Here is an 18,405-nt window from a genome sequence, read left to right as displayed (position 1 = left end):
CAAATCATCTGATTGTAAGGTGTTCTCGAGATGATAGTTATAGAAGGACAAATTTTTGGAGATGAACAGAGGAAAAGTTTTTGTTGTCAACGAGCAAGAACAATCTGTGTCCAAAGAAAAAGTTTCTGTTGGGGAGACAAAAATTTCCGCGGTCGGGCGTTTATTTTCTTTCCCTTTTAAATAACAAAAACCCATATTTTCTAACGAAGGGCAATGTTGGAATCAGAGATTTAGATTGCCGCGCCATCTCCTCTATTTTTCCCGCCAAAATCAGTAAGCCATAGGCACCGTCTTTCTACCGATCCTCTCACTAACTGTAACAACTAACCAGAAATCCAGTACCTATGGACATGGATATGGATATACCTGCACCAGAAGAGCTTGAATGGCTCGAAGCTAACTCTCATTTACCTGAATACCACCTAGACCTGCCCTCACCCAATTCCTACCTCTATCCACCCGAAGAGGAAGGGCAATCACCCCCTCAGTCACCATCACCGCCAACTGAAAACCGCAAGCGCCCCAGATCCGATGTTCTTGATTCGCCGAACCATGAAGAGATTTTCCCGTCCGAAGAGAAAAGGAGTAAAATCAATGATGTTGAGCCAGAGGCTGACGAGGATTGGCTCCGATACTCACCGCCGGCGCAGGAGAAGAACGGTGGAGAAGAGGAGGAGATAGTAGAAGTGGAGGAGGAGAGGGTTTTGTCGAGATACGCGTCTCAAATCGACGGCGATTTTATTCCGGTAACGGCACCAAGTGGTGGCGATAGGGTTTATGCTAAGATATGTAGAGTGGAGAGGGAAGAAAGATCCAAGAAATTGGATGTGAGATCGCAATCAAAGGGTATGATGATTTGTTTGTGTTCTTTTTTAATTTTTTGAATTACAATCAGTGAATAAATTGATTCCATATATGGATCACTATAAGCTTTAGTAAGTACTATTGGGTTTAAAACTTGCTGTTTTTTTAACCACACTTTAATATTAGGAGTGGCAATTCAAGTTGGAGATTGTGGTTGAATAGATAATCGCGTTAATTTCTGTTTCATGTCTGGACATATTTAAATTGATTCGAGAAAAAGTTATAGATGTGTGTAAGTAGTTCATGTTTTGCAATATATCCACTTTGCAGGTCTTACCGTGGAGCCTTTCAATGTTCTTTTGCAAAGACTGGAGCAGGAGGCCTTCACCAAGGTACACATCATGGAACATAATATGTGATTATTACTTGCTTATACATTTAAGATGAGGTTGGCTTACGGTTTCACATGGTATTAAATGGTGTAAATGAAAATTTTCTAGCAATTTCTCGGGGATTAGCTGAAATGCTAAGAAGTATTGGGTTAAGGTTGTCTTAAGTATGAACACAAAAAAAAGGCAAACTAAGATTTTGTATTTATGAGTTATTTTGGTGCTGAAGGCATTGCAAGCTAGTTCTGAAAGTCAAAGCGATGTGGTTCTTACTGAAATGCATGTGGTGCATGAACAACTTTGGGTCGACAAATATGCTCCTAATTCATTTACCGAGCTCCTTAGTGATGAACAGACTAATCGTGAGGTACACATATTAAGCTTCTAAAAGATAATGATTTTAAGAATGCAATTGTTGTGAGCTAGAAGTGTTTTTGGACTTTTTTGCTTAAGTTCTAGATATTGTACTGCAGGTTCTCTTATGGTTGAAGCAATGGGATTCTGGTGTTTTTGGATCTGAAATTAGGAGCACATCAGATGATATTCTGTCTGCCTTGAGACGCCATTCTTCGGTTGCTCAACATAAAAAATCTTCTGATTCAACTTTTCCTAGAAGGACCAAAGACAATAGATGGACTAATGGAAATTTTAGAAATTCTAGGAACTTGGATGATGAAAATGGTAACCTGAAAGGAATTCAGGACTTATGGAGCAAGAGGTCAAGGCTTACCAGTCCACCAGAACAGAAGGTCAGAGAAAAATTAATAGATTTCAAGTGGATATGCAATAGCTAAAGTCATGTAAAGTGGATTAACAATTTATTTTTATTTTATATTTATTATTCATTATAGTTGTTCCTTTTTATCAATTTCTGGTAGTGAAATCATTAATAACCGAATGCTCTGGTCATTGCAGATTCTTTTACTTTGTGGTCCACCGGGGCTTGGAAAGACCACGCTTGCACATGTAGCTGCTAAGCATTGTGGATATCGAGTTGTGGAGGTTTTGTTTTCTAACTTGTACTTTAAGATGTGCCTTGTGAGTGCACGCACGTACAGATTCTTGATCGCTTAAGGCCATATAATCTTGGTTTTTGAGCAAACAATTTTATTCACCTTCATATTACCCAGAATAAATATCTTTTGCTTTGTCATATAGGAGGAATTCATCCTGTTAATCTGTTATTGGATACTTTTATGGTCGATGTTGGTACGACTGGCCATATAGATTCTGTATTATCTTTGAGCAATTTTATGTTCCGTATCTCTTAATATCATATTAATTTTTTGCCATAATCTTAACATGCTATTTGTAGTTTTATGTCTTTTCTTTATCATATTTAAGTTTATAACCTGAAGCTTCAGCTGGCTTTCTCAAATCTTGTTACTGCTTTTATGTTCTTACTAGAAGTTTTGAATCTGTGTAGGTTAATGCTAGTGATGATAGATCATCATCTACAATTGAATCTAAAATCCTTGATGTGGTTCAAATGAATTCTGTTATGGCTGACTCCAAGCCCAAGTGTCTGGTTGGTTATGTTTTTCCAAGTTTTGAATTTATTCTTTCCTAATATGTGAACTGGATAACAAATTAAACCATTCCTTCTTTAGGTGATTGATGAAATAGATGGAGCTCTTGGTGATGGCAAAGGCGCTGTGGAGGTTATCCTAAAGATGGTAGTTGTCTATGGCTTTCTATCCTAGAACTCTTCTTGTTTTACGAAGTGTACTTCGAGCTATGACTACTGAAATAAAGTCAAATGGAAGAAAAAAATCTGTTGATAACGGTCAGCCATACGGTGGTGAATTCGTTCCCGGGCCTTGTACACACCGCCGTCACATGTCTCCTCTTTTCTGTTGATCAATTCTGGTCTTTAACACAATTTTTTTTTTATCTTTTTTGTTTACGTATTTTACTCTAGCTAACTATTCATCTTGCCCGTCACATGTCTCCACTTTGCCCTTTTATATAGTTCATTGGTCAAATTGAAATGTTCCAGGGGCACTGACATAGTTCAGTTCATCAGATCTTAATCATTGTTAATTCATCCCTGCGAATATTCTCATTCAGATATAGTGTTTAAATCCTTTGTTCTCATTTTCTGCACTTTGCACCAGTTTTGGCTCTATCATTTACCACTTCTGCTTTAGTTCTGTTTCTATACATAAGATCTAAGAGACATAGATTTAAGCATCTCAGTCAGAAATTTCCGTGTTGATTCTTTTATCTATCTGCTTCATTAGCATTTTCAATGTAATCTTTTTAGAGGTCTCATAAGTTTTAGAGGTCTATGGTTTTATCATCAACTATATAAGTTAGGTTCATGCAGGTGTCTGCTGAAAGGAGGTCAGATACTGGAAAGGAAAAAGTTGCTAAAGGAGAGCAATCTGGAAGGGCATCCTCTAAAAAGGGGCGTAAAACCACGTCCCTTTCAAGACCTGTAAGTCTAAAATAGTGCATGGATTCTTTGGTAATCTTTATTTTCCTTTTCCTTTTCTTTCTAAGCATCACTTTTAAGTTGGCTGTCTCTGTAGGTAATTTGCATATGTAATGATCTGTATGCACCTGTCTTGAGACCATTACGTCAGATAGCAAAGTAAGTCTTTCTAATATCATTATACATTCTTTTGCTAAATGCTAGAAAGTCGTCTTATGCAATTCTAGCGTTCTTTTTGAATTCTAGAACAACTGATAGTGTTCAACGCTGGCATGAATATAATATATTTAACTATGAACATCCTAATCTTGGTGAAAGGTGAGCTCTATGGAACATAAGATATGCATCATCGTTTTTGGTTGAATCAAGTCTAGGATCTATTATTATGGGTGAGATCTGACATGGATGAAGATTCTAGCATGCAAATGACTGAATTTTTCAAGTGGAATTATTAGGATTTATAGGCAAAAGTTGCAGAAGAAACATGGCAGCAAAAAGTTATTACTTTATGTGAGACACAATTGGTTACAAGTATTACATGTATCGAATTCTTCTTATGCCCAGTAAACAGCTTTCTAAGCTTATAATTTGTTAACGTCAACATATGAGGTCCATCTTAAAAGAATGCCTTATTTTGAACTTTGACCCCTCACTGACTTGGCCAAGGCCTAAGTGAAAGTGGACTGGTTGGCCTATCCATCTCAACAAGGGTATGCTGGGATTTGCCCCAATTGTTGAATGATAGTGAGAAGTGATAAGCTTTAATTTGAGAAGGAATGAAAGTTCAAAATACGAGATGCAGAATGTGACTTCAAGCTAAAAATTATGTTGACGAATTTTGAATGGTTATGACTGCTTTATGAATTCAAATAAGGCTTGATTCAGTACTTTTTTTTTTTTGGTAGTTACTGTTTGCTCCGTGTCAGTGTATCTCCGAGCCAATCTGGGAAAGGTACTCTAGTGTAGGTTTTGAAATGGGTTACATTGTTTGTATGCTTATTATTCGAGGCACCATTAGTCACATCAGTAGATCACAGAAGTGTTAGTATGTTGTTCTCAGAGTCAACCTCATATGTTGGTTCTTTGCATGAATTCTGTCACTCATTTGTATTTTTCTGGAAGTATGTAAGGTCCTCACGTTGATGCGTACTTTCTCTTTTAACAGGGTTCATATGTTTGTCCAACCAACTGTTAGTCGTGTGGTGAACAGGTGATGATTGTCATAATCATTTCTTCTTGTGGCTAAAACATTTTCAAGTTTGTTCAATAGTTTCCACCAAATTCCTTAATTATTTAGTTGCCTGAATATGGGTTATTACAGGCTCAAATATATATGTAACAAGGAGGGAATGAAAGTGAGTTCCATTGCTCTTACTGTACTGGCGGAGTACACTGGTGAGTTGTATCTCTTTGTTGAGCATTTCTGAAAAAAATTATTGTGAATTAAGATATTTTACAATTTGAAACTCTGATGATTTGTCTTTTATATCCTCTAGTCGCATTTTTGGTTTTCTACGTGCTAAATGCCTTGCTATGGAAAATGTTGGAATCAGTTCCTAGACAAGTTTATAACTGTGTTTTTCTTGGCCTCTTCTTATTGTGCTCACACTTTTTTGTTCTACTTTTCAGAATGTGATATACGGTCGTGCTTGAACACTCTCCAGTTTCTCAACAAGAAGAAGGAAACTCTTAATGTGGTAAGCCTTTGTTGTGATACATTGCTTTAATCCATTTTTCGAGTCAAGAAAATCTCCCAAGTTAATACCAGATAATAAAAGGACTCTTAGCATATCGAAGATTTTGTTTTTGATATTAGAGTTTGGAATTCCTTCATAAATCAATTGAGAATGAAAAGTTGTGTGTTTTTTTTTTCTTGCTTGCCCATTTTGTTTCAGCTTATGGATGTTGGGTGTATTACCATACCTAGTATGCATAGGAAAAGGGAACGATGAAAGTTGTTATTCCTCCCAACATCTGGTACTTCATTGGTCATGGAACTTTGTTTGATTTTATAGCTGAAAAGTTCATTGAGGCAACAGTAACTCAATTTTGACAGTTACCATTTTGCTGTACCAATATGGCAGTATTGTTCTGGTTAACATTGTTTGCTGCTTTGTGCTGGGATAACCTATATTACTTTTCCTCAGCTGGAGATTGGTTCTCAGGTGGTTGGTCGAAAGGACATGTCGAAAAATATGTTTGACATCTGGAAAGAGGTGACATAAAGAGTACATTCCATTAGAAGTGCTTCTTAACTTCGAATCATTTTCAGCAATCTTTATATGCGCTTGTGCTAATCTCTCTGCAGATTTTCCAAAAGAGAAAATTAAAGCGGGAGAGAAAATCTAGCTATGGTAGTATGTCCAGTGAATTTGACTTTTTGTATTCCCTTGTATCTAACCGGTAAGCAAAAAATTCTTTTGAACTCCTTATGTTTTTCCCTCAGTTTAAGTCCCAGGTTTTCTAGCTTAAGTGCTCTTGACTTTGCAGTGGTGATTATGATGTGATTTTTGATGGGATTCATGAGAATATCTTGCAGCTGCCTTATCATGATCCACTGATGCAAAAGACAGTAAGCCTCAAATGCAGAAAAAAATTTCAGCTGATTTTCATTCCAGCAAGATGTTTTAACTTATTTTATTTGCAGGTCAAGTGCTTCAATAGTCTTTGTGTTTCTGATTTAATACACCAAAAAATTATGCGTACACAGCAAATGCACCTTCATGGTAAATATATGTGATAATCTTTTTTTTTTTTTTTTTAAATAATTTCTGAATGTTGAAGAGTATTTGAGTTATAAGTTTCTCAGATCCTTTTCTTGTTTTTGTTTTGTGCAGCTTATCAACCAGCTCTTGCAATTAGTGTGCACCATTGTGTCGCCCAGGTTCAAAAGCCAAACATTGAGTGGCCAAAGTCTTATCAAAGGTACTTCTAGTTCAACCTTCAATTGAGCTGGGATTGATATCAAATGTGACAGATTCTCTTTTCCTGATCATCATTTTGTGTTAACCTGCAGACACCGAACATCATTGATGGAAAAGATGGACATTTTGAGGTCTTGGCAAAACAAAATTCCACCATGTATTTCAAGGCATTTGTCAATTAAGTCCCTTGTTGAAGATTCAATTTCACCTTTATTACAGATTCTGTCACCTTCAACTCTAAGGCCGGTAATTTTCTTGTATTTCTTTACATCTTTCTTCAGTTGGTTGCACTTTAAATCTCTCTCTCTCTCATTTGGTAATATTGCACAGAAATGTATCCATTTTCATTCTGTCTCATTCTGTCTATACCTAACTTTGTCAAAGTTCTATAAAAAGATAAAAGAATGGAAGGAGTTTCAAGTTATGATCCAACAAAGCAATCCAACTAATGCTACTTCGGATTTTGTGAGAGCGGGATGAGAAAAAAAATTTCAAAAAAGGAAAAAAAGAGGGAAAAAAGACTTTGTATTTGCCTAGAGAAGAAAAATTGCATGATTTTGGCAGGCCCAATCTTCTGATAAGTTTCACCAACATTGACTTAATATTGTGTTGGTTTTCGGTCAGATTCAGCCTTTTAAGGGCTTCCTGAGTAAATTTTATGATATTGCTTTTATTGCTCTAACTTCTGTGATTTTGTGAATAACAAGAAGCAAAATATTCATGTCTTCAGATTACTATAATTATTACCATTACTACTGTTGTGTCATTATTCCTATTTTTCTATGTCTGTGTTTTCTGTACATCTCTTTTGCTCCCAAGGATGACTTTTATTATTGCTTTTATGCAGTTTTCTCATAGCATTTGATTTTCTATGTCAGGTGGCGTCGCACTTGTTATCACAAAAAGACAAGAATGATCTGGCTCAGTTAGTTAACATGATGGTGTCCTATTCTATAACATACAAGAATGTAAAATCTGATCATCTTTCCTCTGACCAGGAACATGAAGCAGCTTTAGATGCCACAGCACTTTCTTTCGATCCTCCCATCTGTGACTTCATCAACTTTAAGGTCTGCATTGTTCTTTGACCTGCATGATTGGTTATATTTGTTGTGCTGTCTCACATTCTTGTCTGTGTCATTTTTCTGGAAATAAGCAGGACTATAATTCCGGTCATTATGTACTTCCTTTAGCAGTGAAGCAAGTTTTGATTCATGAGGTGAGCTACATAGCACTTTAATGCCTTACTTGCAGATTCTTCATAATGGCTTCACCACTGTAAGAATCCAAAAAAATACCTGGAAAAAATGGGCCTAAATTGGTTCTTCACCAGATAGTATGATGAACCAACTGGTTGGTCTTGTCTTTTTTCTTGTTTCCCTGGATTTGAGGTCTTTCTTTCATAAATCTAAAATATCTGTCAAGTTCCACGAAGAGTAGTCATGCGTTGGCACTTGTATTGATTGTTGAATCAAGCATATTATGTGTGGCTTCCTGGACATAGAGTGAGTTAGGATGCTTGTTCATTGTTTATTTATTATGACTATGCCAGGCACGGTAGTGTTTGATCCTGGCACCATTAGCAGCTACTTCTGTTCCATACAGAAAAAATATATTGTTGCCTTTAAGTGCTGTAATTGGTATAGAATCCAGTAAAATATGTTAGCCAAATATTAGCACTTTTAGGTAATAACAAGTCTGAGTTTTGAAGGCTGGGCCTGGTAGCATCTTTCTAGAATTCCAATTCAATGTCTGACGAAAGGTAGAAATTTTACTGCTTTAAATTAAACTAAGAATAGAAGTGAGACCATATTACTCTTCTAGCATATCTAAAACCTTTAGTCATTTTATGTTTTTCTCCTCCCTATCTTTCATGTTAGCATAATCATAATTCTTATTTCTTAACATTTAAAGGAATTTCACATTCTGCATCCATGCACAGAAATTCTCTGTTCTTTCTAGCAATTTGGTGGACTAGAATTTTAACTTTGAAATAATTTGACTTTCAGGTTGAGAAGCAAAAGATTTTGCAAGTAAGCAGATCTCCACATTTAACAGATGGGTGCAATAAAGAAAACCTTAACTTAGCAGATAGAATTAATAGAGACTCACAATCTGCCAACAAGAAGGCATCCTTGTCTGATGCTAAAATTGGAAGTGGAAAGAATACACTGAATACAAAGCAATGTAATCCTAATGGCACCACAATACCATCAAGCTTGGATTGTGGAAGTGCAATGTTAAATGTGAAACTAAAATCCTCAGGAAAACCAAAGAAGCCTTGTACTGGTTCTACCAGCTTCTTTGATAGGTATGAAAACCTAACAAGCATCTGTTTTATTTATGCGGTCATTTCAGAGCCTAAGGTCTTGAACCTTTTTTTTTTCTTTTCTTTTTTTTTTTTTTTTTGTGTCAAGAGTAATAATGTTAGTTTTACATAATGAAGTTCTTTTGAATCTGTCTTTTATCATTTGAATGCTACGAAGGGCTAATTATATTTGAGCCACTGTTCATAGACTAAATTGGGATGAAAAACATGTGTTTATCTCAGGAACACTCTGGATGATATGAACGTTTATGCTGCCTTTTTGATTGCAACCTGTTTTATTGTGTTTTTCTTCCGCACGGTCTTTTAGCTGCTTGTCTCTGTAATGCATACAGTGGAATCATTTTTGTTATTCTCTATTTTGATATTACAAATACATTGAAATTTATAATGCCTACAGTGATGGTAATCTAAAAATCTGTGGCTAATGAAGAAGAAAACACATTTTCAGCTTTTCAATTTAAGCAGGGTACTAGTTTCAACTTCCAAGCTATCCCTTCAGTTGCTGATGTTTCCCCTGTCAAACCAGGTTTAGGAAATCGAACGGTAAAGGCTCTCAGAATACTGACACTGCTGTACAAAGTACATCCACCTTATTAAGAGATTCACGTCCTCTGCTATTTAAGTTTAATGAGGTAAGTTACTTTTAGTGGGAATTCAATTTTTGACGTATAAATGCAATAAAATATTATTAATTGTTATGAACGAAAGGCATAACAAAAAAAAAAATTCACTGTACTTGTTTCTTACCAGTTACCGGCATTAATCTCACTGTAAATTTGGTTTCTGAGGTCTTTGCTACCAAGACCTAATTAACTTGTACCTGGTAAAAAATTGGATCTATATTGCAGAATATGATGCCAGCTTCTTCGCTCATTTTGTTTTGCAGGGTTTTACAAATGCTGTAAAAAGGCCTGTTCGGATGCGTGAGTTTCTATTATGATTATTTGCACTGCTTGGAGCAAATTGAGGGTGCCATTTGTTCATGCCAACACAGATTCATGTATAATAATGCATTTATATTCTTTGTTTTAACATTATTAAAGTTACATGAAACAGTATATAGCTCATATGATTATATAATGCTGTTTAAACATATGCTAGTCTACTTGTAGAAACAAACAGTGACTCTGTAAATTGAGGCGACTTATCAGGTTTTAACGTGATTCAAAGAGCCAAATGTTTTGCTGTCTGCCTTGCCAGAGATGCAAAATCCAAAGATTTATTGAATAAGAATAGCTTGTTCACTCTCCTTATCCCAACATAAACAGTGCTTTTTTTTTTTTTTTTTTTTTGGGCGACAGGAAAAACAGTCTGACATGCCAGCTGTCCAATGTTACATGTTCTCTATATGTGATGACATGAAATTATTATACAGTACATATTTTCATAGTATCTTAATGAAACGTGATTTAGTTACATCATCTAAAATACAAAAAGTATTTACTGTTTAGATTCTGGAGCCCATTCCCCAACTCTCACCCCTAAAAAGGGGAAAAAACTTAGAAGAAAAGAAAATCTGAAAGTACATTAGTATGAATTTCTAGTTATTAATAACTATATCTAAGCAGATCCACTGGAACTGGAACTATCAGTTGGGGGATCAATTGATACCCATAGCAAAGACACTGTAATGGAGATCAAGCCCGCCCAGACATACACAATTGTTGGCACTCTTCCTCTCCTGCCTAATAACCCTTTAATAAAAGGGTACATATGAGCCAAAACCCAGAAACTGAAAAAGGATCCTCCAATAAGTTTACCCCATTGTGGTATGACACTATATATTGTCCTTGAAATCCCAATAACAATGGCAACAAAATTAGACATTATAATGGCTAGCGGCATAATAAACAGACTTGTCCATTTGACCATGTATAGATCAGCATAAACATCATCTTCATCTTCTCCTGCAGATTTTGAGGTTAATGTAAAAGAAATCTCAATACCAGCAAGAACTTTTAGAAGCCCTTGGAGCACAGCAGCAAAGTGAGCACTAGTGCCTCCAATAACCCAAAACTGCTCATTTCGCCACCAATCCTCAAGTCCAATACCAGACCATTTCACTTCAAGAAGTGAAAGGAGAGTTAGCGTTATAGTGATGACAAGCAGGTAGGAAAGGAAGGCAATATTGAGAGATGAAACAATAAAGTGTCCTGATATAAGGGAAAGTGCTGGTAGGAAGCAGTAAGTAACCAAGAAAAAGGAAGTGAATGGGTAAATGCCAACATTTAAGTAAGCAATTCTTTGTAGAAACTTTAAACGTCTGGTTGCTAAAAATGCATTGTTTTTTGAGAAAAATATTTCTACTGAACCAGTAGCCCATCTGAGCACTTGGTGTAGACGGTCAGTAAGATTTATAGGTGCTGTGCCACGAAAGGCGTCTCTTTTTGTTATGCAGTACACAGATCGCCACCCACGGTTGTGCATTCTATAACCTGTCACCACATCTTCTGTGACTGAACCATAGATCCAACCTACCTTATCTCCCCAGTCTGTATTGTCCTCGAACCTGTTCTCACATGAACATATATTTGTAACTACTGACCATAAAAAAAAAAAAAAAAAAAAAAAAAAAAAAAAAAAAAAAGGAGCAGAAAGGGAAATTAGGAAAGCAATTACCAGCAGGAAATGACAGCAACAGCCTCCGCAACAGTAGGTGCGTCTAGTGGAGGACGAGGCACAAGCAAAGCACCGGGAGGCCTGCCATTCTTTACAGAAATATGATCGGCGAGTGGCCGTCCTTGGAATTCAGCAACCGATATGGACTCGTTGAACATAGCTGAATTGCCAAACTTCTTTGGCATGTCCAAGTCAGGGTGCGCGTTCAAGGGTTGAGTTTCAGGATCATCATCCGATTGACCATGAAACTCTGGCACCTTTTCCTTCACTTGCCCAAAAACTCCAGTGTATTCATTTGCTCTTGGAGGAAGGAACCCATATAGTGCATATCTCCGAAACATGCACCCGGTTCCTACATAAACTGGGCCTTGAAGACCATCGAGTGCTCGCATACTTCCTGTTTTTGTAGTAATGTAATGTATATATGTTCAATATACAAGCCTATTGAAAATGTCAATTAGGTGCAAAAATAAATAAATTAGTTAAAAAAGAAAAGGAAAAACATTTTTGAAGTTGAGAAGTAAAATATTTTTTTTTTCTTTATTTATTTGAGAATGAAGAAAACATGGAAGGGAGGGAAATATGTTAACAAATAAACTATGGAATCCCATGTTCTTTTTCTTAAAGAAAAACAATGAAAATTATTAATTCTTCACTTATTTATTTTGCTTTTTTTTTGAAAGGTGAAAATTAAACTCGTAATTTTACTACTTATATAATTATTCTCCTTTATTTTCCTCTTGCATATTCAAACATTAAAAAGAAAAGTAATTTCTTTTTCATATTTAACTTTTTATTTTATTTCCTCTTTAATTTCCTAGAAATGGTTGCATTTAGAAAAGAAACTCATCACAATAAAGCATAAAATTTTAAAACCCAAAAGAGAATATTACCATCAAAGAACACAAAATTATGATTAGCGTATCGATCAGATGGATCAATCCCTTCAAATCTTTGAGGAAATTGGATGTAGCATATTCTATCACCACCACGGTCCATCATAAAGCACATTCCTTCCCTCATAGCCAATGAATTATAGATGTAATGATCACAATCCAAATTGAGTATAAACGGTCCATTTGATAATATAGCTGAAGCTCTAACCATAGCATTCATAGCTCCAGCCTTCTTATTATGGTCATAACCAGGCCTCTTTTCACGAGACACATATGCAAACATCGGTATTCTAATGTCAACTCCAGTGAAATCCAATTTCTTTTCGTCTTGATGACCCATCACCGGATCACTTTCCGGCACCTTGCTCATTATCTGCAAAAGAATACCGAATTTATGAATATATCTGTGGACGAAACTAATAAAAATAGTCCATATTTTATCTTTTTTTCTTAGTATAGATCAAAATATTCTTATTTCAATAAAATTTTTTCATTAGTTTGTTCAAGTTATTCCCACTAATTTTATTAAAATATGAGTATAAGAAGAAAAATACATATAAATTTACATTTATAGTTAAAATAATTAATTTTTGTGAGATAAAAAGTATGGGACAAAGGAATATTACTTTTTTTTTAATAAATCACCCGGTATCGGGCACAGTGACTTTGAATTCTACAGAGGCCAATTATAAGAGCCGCGCTCCTACCTCAGTTTACTAGAATTCAAACTCTGGATGTTACTTGAGGAATTCACGGCCTCGTTCCCCTAAATCAACCGGTAGTTGGCAGGAGTATTACTTTAATAGAATGTGAACATAATTTACTATATTTTGCATTTATTGGTTCATTTTGTATTATATAGGAAGATCACCTGCAAGATGCCAGCATGGTCACCCTTTTTGTGATCAGCAGCTGGATCAAGCCACGTGCCAGGCCAATGGGTGCCATCAGCCATCCAAGTAGCTTTTTGGTACTCCATATCCTTTGGCAACTCGCCGTCGTTCTTCTCCTTGGCGATTGTCTTCTGCTTTCTCTCCTCCTTTTTATTATATGACTCACTTCGCTTACGTATTACTTCAGGCAGACCATTTATTCTCACCTTAAACTCGTCGTATTCCCTCTTCATCCACCGCCTGTCCTTCACGAAATCAGGTCGTTTCTTGTTCTTGGTTTTATCAGTTTTCAAGTTGAAATAACTATCTGGATTCCTCGGTTCAATGTTGTGTTTTCGACAAAACGGCACCCACACCTGTCGTTTACAAACAAAAAATGTGGAGTGTATGTTTTAAATTCAATTGAATCGAATGCTTAGAAAGACGTAACGAAAGTACGAAACCTCAGCGAAGCGGACGGCCTCAGCCATGGCCTCAAAGGTAAGAATAGCGCCACCATCATCGGAAATGTAACCGGTGAGCTTCTCAACTGGATAATCAGCCGCAAGAATTGATAAAATTGTGTTGGCGGTGACAAGTGGCGGTTCCTTCTCAGGATCAGCGGTGGAGACGAAGATATCGACCCCCGGAAGGTCTGACCGGCCGGTTGGATTGGAAGGTGAAGGCTTTTCGAACTTTTCGCGAAGAGCGACTAAATCAGTTGATCTGTTGATTGGGTTAAGCTTAGGAAGAATGTCAAGTAGCCATGAGAAGGCAAACCAAATTTCACAAACTATAGATATTGCCCATAGCCATATTGCATCTTGATTAGGGTTTTTGACACGCCATGTCAAGAAGAAAGCTAGAATTACCATTCGGATAACTATGAGTAGCCTGTTCATATACAACTTATGTTAGCAAATATAAAGATCGCTTTTATTACTAAAAGTTGACAAATTTGTACCTGTAAGGGCTAAGAATTTTTGAAGGAACCCCAATCTTCCTAGTAAGTGGCTTCCAAGGCTTATCCATGAAATCTTGCATGCTCAATCCCGTATTATCTGGACCATAAGCGTCCTCTTCTGAAAAATATGCATTTCCAATACCATAGGTTCCCTTTGTCTCAAATAACCATCTATTATGATCAAAATCCTGTGTTTGACTCCTCAACAGCATCGATTTGTTACTAGATTTCATTATTGACATTCTCCGTTCCAATTTAGAGCCAGTATTACCACCACCGCCACCACCTCCACTGCGTTGTTGTTTCTCAGACCCTAAACGACTTGTCGTATAAGAACCAGGCCCATCAGGTTTATTATCAGAAGAAGAAGAAGGCCCAGCAGGTTGATTATCAGGCGTAGGAGGCATCATAACAGTGTAATTGGCATAATCATTTTGACCTGAATATTCATTTGTCATGTCTAAATCGTCGTCGCGAGACAAGTTCGTAATGCGGCCACTAGGTGTTCGACGGGAGAATTTTACCGCCTGAGGTGGGCGGCCAGCGCTTGAAGGTTGTGATGTTAAGTTTTTATCGTTTTGTTTGGATGATGAGGTTGCCATTTTAATGTTTTTGTTTCGAAAAGATTATGTATTTTCATGCACACCAGAAATGGTGAACACGAGAGGTATTTTTTTTATTATTTATTATTTTTATTATTTCTTTTAGATTTTACAAGAAAATAATGGAACTAGATGAGTCTCGTGTATGGCTAGTTGAAGAAAGGCCAAATTGAGCTGTTGAGTTCAATGGTCTGAAATTTGTTTCTATTTTAATATTTACTGCAGAGAGTTTTACTCCCTTATTTTAAGCTTAGCCTCTAACTGTACTTTAGGCTCTTATAGTTAACAAATAAATAATTTCTTACATATCTCCTACTGAAATGGGAATTATATATATAAAGAAAGTGTAGGAAAGAAAAGAGAAAAAAATGTTTGCCCACCAAAAACAGCTCTATTAAGTATTAATTAACCTCCTAAAGACTTCCCAAAGACTTGGAAGCAAATCTAGTTGGCCAAACTAGAAAAATATTTAGGCAAATTAAGTCTACCACATCATTTATAAATTAAATAATTAAATCAATAAGTAAAAAAAAAAACAAATATCCAGTATATATTAACTGGATTTATAAGGAACTAAAAAAAAAAAGAATAATGATAATTATATATTAGCGTGCAGGATATGGACAAAAGTTACTCGTAGAATCGCAAAACCCAGCCCATTTTCATTCTTGCTCAGTTATGGGCTTCTGGGCTTCTTAAGCTGGCGCCAAAACATATGGGAAAAATTAAAACATATTTTCACCGTGAATTCAAACTTTTGGCGCCGAATCACAGGAAACGAAAATATCAGAAGCTAGTTATGGTGCATAAACGAACTGAACAGGAGAGGGAGGAAAAAAGAAAAAAGCAAAAAAATAAAAATGAAATCAAAGCATAATCAAATTAGGGTCTTTGGCCAGCGATCTATTCCTTCTTCATTCATCTTTGGATCTTCAAATTCGTAAGTATACGAACCCTAACTTCTCTTCTAATACTCTCTTGCAAACCCTTTTCTAATGGAAGATTAAGTGATATTAAGTACTATGATTTTTGTTGGGTTATTTTTGTTTACGAAATTAGTGCGAAGGATTCAAAGGACGATTTGCAAAAGAAGGGTCTAAACAAGAATTCAAGCATTTCACTCTCTGATTTCCTTGACGAGAAGCTGCAAACTAATTCTGTACTACCGAAAATAGTTAAGGTATGATTGTTTTCTGTACCCTCTGTTTGGTTGCACGAAAAATACGTTAAAAGGGAAAGAAAATGAGACCTGGAAAGCGTTTTTCTAGTTATTTATATATTTCAAAATTTTTTAGTTTTGGTTAATTAAAAGTAATTATGGTATTAAGTGGATTTTAGTGGAAGCTTTTGGTTTGCGTTTAAACAACAATGTTTTATTAGCATTTTCTCGTAGTAACAAAATACGAATGAATTGTTTTAGTTTATTTTGGCTAAATCTGGGGTTTAAATTTGTTTCAATTTAAGATGTGGAGTTTTAAGATTAAGGGACTAACTCTTGACAGGGGAAGTCAAGGCCTTTTAAGTCACCTGTAGGTCCTAAGGACGATGGTGGGTCTATCGATCATTGGATTGCGATAAAAAAGAAAGAGAAAGAAACGAATTCTGTTGTTGATCAAGTGATTTTTGAGCAGTTTAAGCACACTAGTGCTGACAAAGTAGATGGCATAGGTTCATGTGCTGATGGTAGAGGTGCTGCTGATGGTGCAATAGGGACGTCCAGCGCATTATTGGGTATTGGTTCATCTCATGTTCTTGAAATAGGAACTTCTAATTCAAATAATGAGCAAGAAACAAGAAAAAGGAGGAACCCCTTTGAAGGTATGTTAATTATGTCCAATAACATATAAGTTTCTCTCAACTGTTTGTGTTTTTTCATACTTTCATTCTGGTTCCATCTATTTCCAATTGATTATAGTTTTCTGTTTGGATGTGAGAGAAAAAAAAAATGAAGAAAAAGAAAATTGTTTTATTCTAAACTGCTGAGCAGGCAGCAGTTTCTGCTTTCTAGAGATTAAGAACTAAGATGAATGGAAAACTCATCTCAAACAACAAAATTAACAAGTATACTTAAATTGGTGGATGATTTAGTAGGCTCTAAGTTCTTGCTCCCCAGTCTAGTTCTTATCTTGAGTTGTGCCAGTGAACTTGATGAAACAGGAAGAAATTAAGCATTTGGAAATTATTTCATTGTGATAGGGTTTTATATATTTGAGAACTAATACGTCATGCATTTCTATGAAACAGGTTGCAAAATACAGCATCTCCATAAAATATGATAGTTTTTCATTGTAGGAACTTTTACCAGATAACTATAATAGCTATCATATTCAGGACAATAAGGATTCAAACCTGACATATATAGAAGTATTCCACCTTTTACTTATTTCTTGTAGAATTTTAATCCAAAACATACAATCTTTTAGTTTTTGCATGACCTAGTTAAATCTACATTGATCTGCAAAAAGTCAAGTTTGATCCACAATTCCAGATATTAGCTTAGATGAAACTGGACCTTCTACAGCTGCTTACATTTATACTTCAATAAAATTGACATGTAATATTTTGCAAGACGGTGATGGAAAGCAAGCTATTCGAAAACATTCCTTAGTTTTGGGAGATTGTGCAGAGCCCAAGCAAAAAGTAAGGAGCAAGAGATTCCTTAGCAACAAAAAAGCAAGACCTCTTTATAATCACTGTAAGTATATTTATTCTGTGGAAAGAAGTAAAATGGCTTTTGTTAAGTGGGAGCCTTGATTATTTTCTGTTGGAGTTGTTTAGGTATGCATTTTGCTTTTTGTGACAAGATTTTCTGCTCCCTCAGTATTCTCTTTTTTTGCAGATGCAAATGGTTGTGGCTGGTGGGATTGTGGCATGGAAGGTGTTGACAGTGAAGAGGTAGGCTTTGGTGAAATATGGGAAGGGGTGGGCTCTACTACATTTGGAGGAATAGAGTGGCACTAATTTCATCCTTTTTGTTATGGTATGTTTGTAACTTCATATGTGCTAGACTAGAGAATGAGAATGCTTATTTTATTTCAAATGCTCTTCATTGTATCTTCACAAGGCTGTCATAAGCATACTTTGGATCTTGTAAGTTGTAACTTCATATGTTTGTTTATTGTTTCTTTTTTTATCATTCAAGTCACTTATTTAAGCACACGACTTAATTTACCAACAAATTTTGTTGGTATTGTTTTTCTTATTGAAGATGAGTAGCTTCACAAAAAAAAAAAAAAAAAAGAAGCAAGAGGGCAGAAAAAATTGGGGTGAGAGAGGCTCGAACTCTCGACCTCAGGATTACTCTATAGCTATGAGACCTACGCGCTAGCCAACTGCGCCACCACCCCTCCGGATGTGTAGTCTTAATTTATCCCGCTGTTACCCAAAGAAAGCCACAGCGCAGAACAAAATTGGAGTGAGAGAGGCTCGAAGCTCTCGACCTCAGGATTTCCCTATAGCTATGAGACCTACGCGCTAGCCAACTGCGCCACCACCCCTGCTGACCCATGGACTAGCAACTCAAAATAAATAATCATTTTTTTTTTTTTTGACATTTTCAAAATAAATAA

The 18,405-nt window shown here is 36.0% G+C and overlaps 3 protein-coding genes and 1 non-coding gene across 6 annotated transcripts; 2 read left to right on the top strand and 2 right to left on the bottom strand.

Annotated features, from left to right (window-relative positions):
- The first annotated feature begins 200 nt into the window (after positions 1 to 200).
- On the top strand, positions 201 to 10,116 carry CTF18 (P-loop containing nucleoside triphosphate hydrolases superfamily protein). Of its 2 annotated transcripts, none has more exons than XM_020685761.3 (23): positions 201 to 846; positions 1,135 to 1,196; positions 1,423 to 1,560; positions 1,667 to 1,942; positions 2,109 to 2,195; positions 2,620 to 2,721; positions 2,804 to 2,869; positions 3,523 to 3,633; positions 3,728 to 3,789; positions 4,796 to 4,840; positions 4,952 to 5,025; positions 5,260 to 5,327; positions 5,778 to 5,846; positions 5,939 to 6,033; positions 6,121 to 6,202; positions 6,278 to 6,356; positions 6,468 to 6,555; positions 6,647 to 6,800; positions 7,433 to 7,624; positions 7,711 to 7,773; positions 8,564 to 8,865; positions 9,410 to 9,515; positions 9,770 to 10,116. In XM_020685761.3, the coding sequence occupies exons 1-23, from the start codon at positions 345 to 347 to the stop codon at positions 9,821 to 9,823; spliced, it is 2,877 nt and encodes a 958-aa protein (XP_020541420.1). In that variant the 5' UTR covers positions 201 to 344; the 3' UTR covers positions 9,824 to 10,116. The 2 variants fall into 2 exon arrangements, with proteins under 2 accessions (XP_020541420.1, XP_012092645.1); XM_012237255.4 differs by having other exon boundaries at positions 202 to 846; positions 7,714 to 7,773.
- Positions 10,117 to 10,277: 161 nt separating this feature from the next.
- CSLD1 (cellulose synthase-like D1) lies at positions 10,278 to 14,952 on the bottom strand. The gene is made up of 6 exons (XM_012237254.4): positions 14,235 to 14,952; positions 13,735 to 14,164; positions 13,270 to 13,647; positions 12,396 to 12,771; positions 11,503 to 11,899; positions 10,278 to 11,392 (listed from the first exon to the last, which is right to left on the bottom strand). Exons 1-6 carry the CDS (start codon positions 14,834 to 14,836, stop codon positions 10,444 to 10,446), a joined length of 3,132 nt encoding a protein of 1,043 aa, XP_012092644.1. The 5' UTR covers positions 14,837 to 14,952; the 3' UTR covers positions 10,278 to 10,443.
- Positions 14,953 to 15,608: 656 nt separating this feature from the next.
- LOC105650363 (RNA-binding protein) lies at positions 15,609 to 17,990 on the top strand. 2 transcript variants are annotated; one of them, XM_012237252.4, is made up of 5 exons: positions 15,609 to 15,776; positions 15,896 to 16,016; positions 16,339 to 16,654; positions 17,463 to 17,531; positions 17,676 to 17,990. In XM_012237252.4, exons 1-5 carry the CDS (start codon positions 15,697 to 15,699, stop codon positions 17,795 to 17,797), a joined length of 708 nt encoding a protein of 235 aa, XP_012092642.1. In that variant the 5' UTR covers positions 15,609 to 15,696; the 3' UTR covers positions 17,798 to 17,990. The 2 variants fall into 2 exon arrangements, with proteins under 2 accessions (XP_012092642.1, XP_012092641.1); XM_012237251.4 differs by having other exon boundaries at positions 15,615 to 15,776; positions 17,406 to 17,531.
- Positions 17,991 to 18,098: 108 nt separating this feature from the next.
- Positions 18,099 to 18,183, bottom strand: TRNAM-CAU (transfer RNA methionine (anticodon CAU)). Its single transcript is given in 2 exon segments — positions 18,099 to 18,134; positions 18,146 to 18,183. It is a non-coding gene; the product is annotated as a tRNA-Met (tRNA).
- Positions 18,184 to 18,405: the final 222 nt, after the last annotated feature.

The sequence above is a fragment of the Jatropha curcas genome, chromosome 7, assembly GCF_041381405.1.
Source record: "Jatropha curcas cultivar XTBG-Jc1 chromosome 7, XTBG_Jcur_1.0, whole genome shotgun sequence".
Classification (NCBI taxonomy): Eukaryota; Viridiplantae; Streptophyta; class Magnoliopsida; order Malpighiales; family Euphorbiaceae; genus Jatropha; species Jatropha curcas.
Note: the sequence above shows the minus strand (reverse complement) of the source record. Positions and strands in the feature narration are given on the sequence as shown.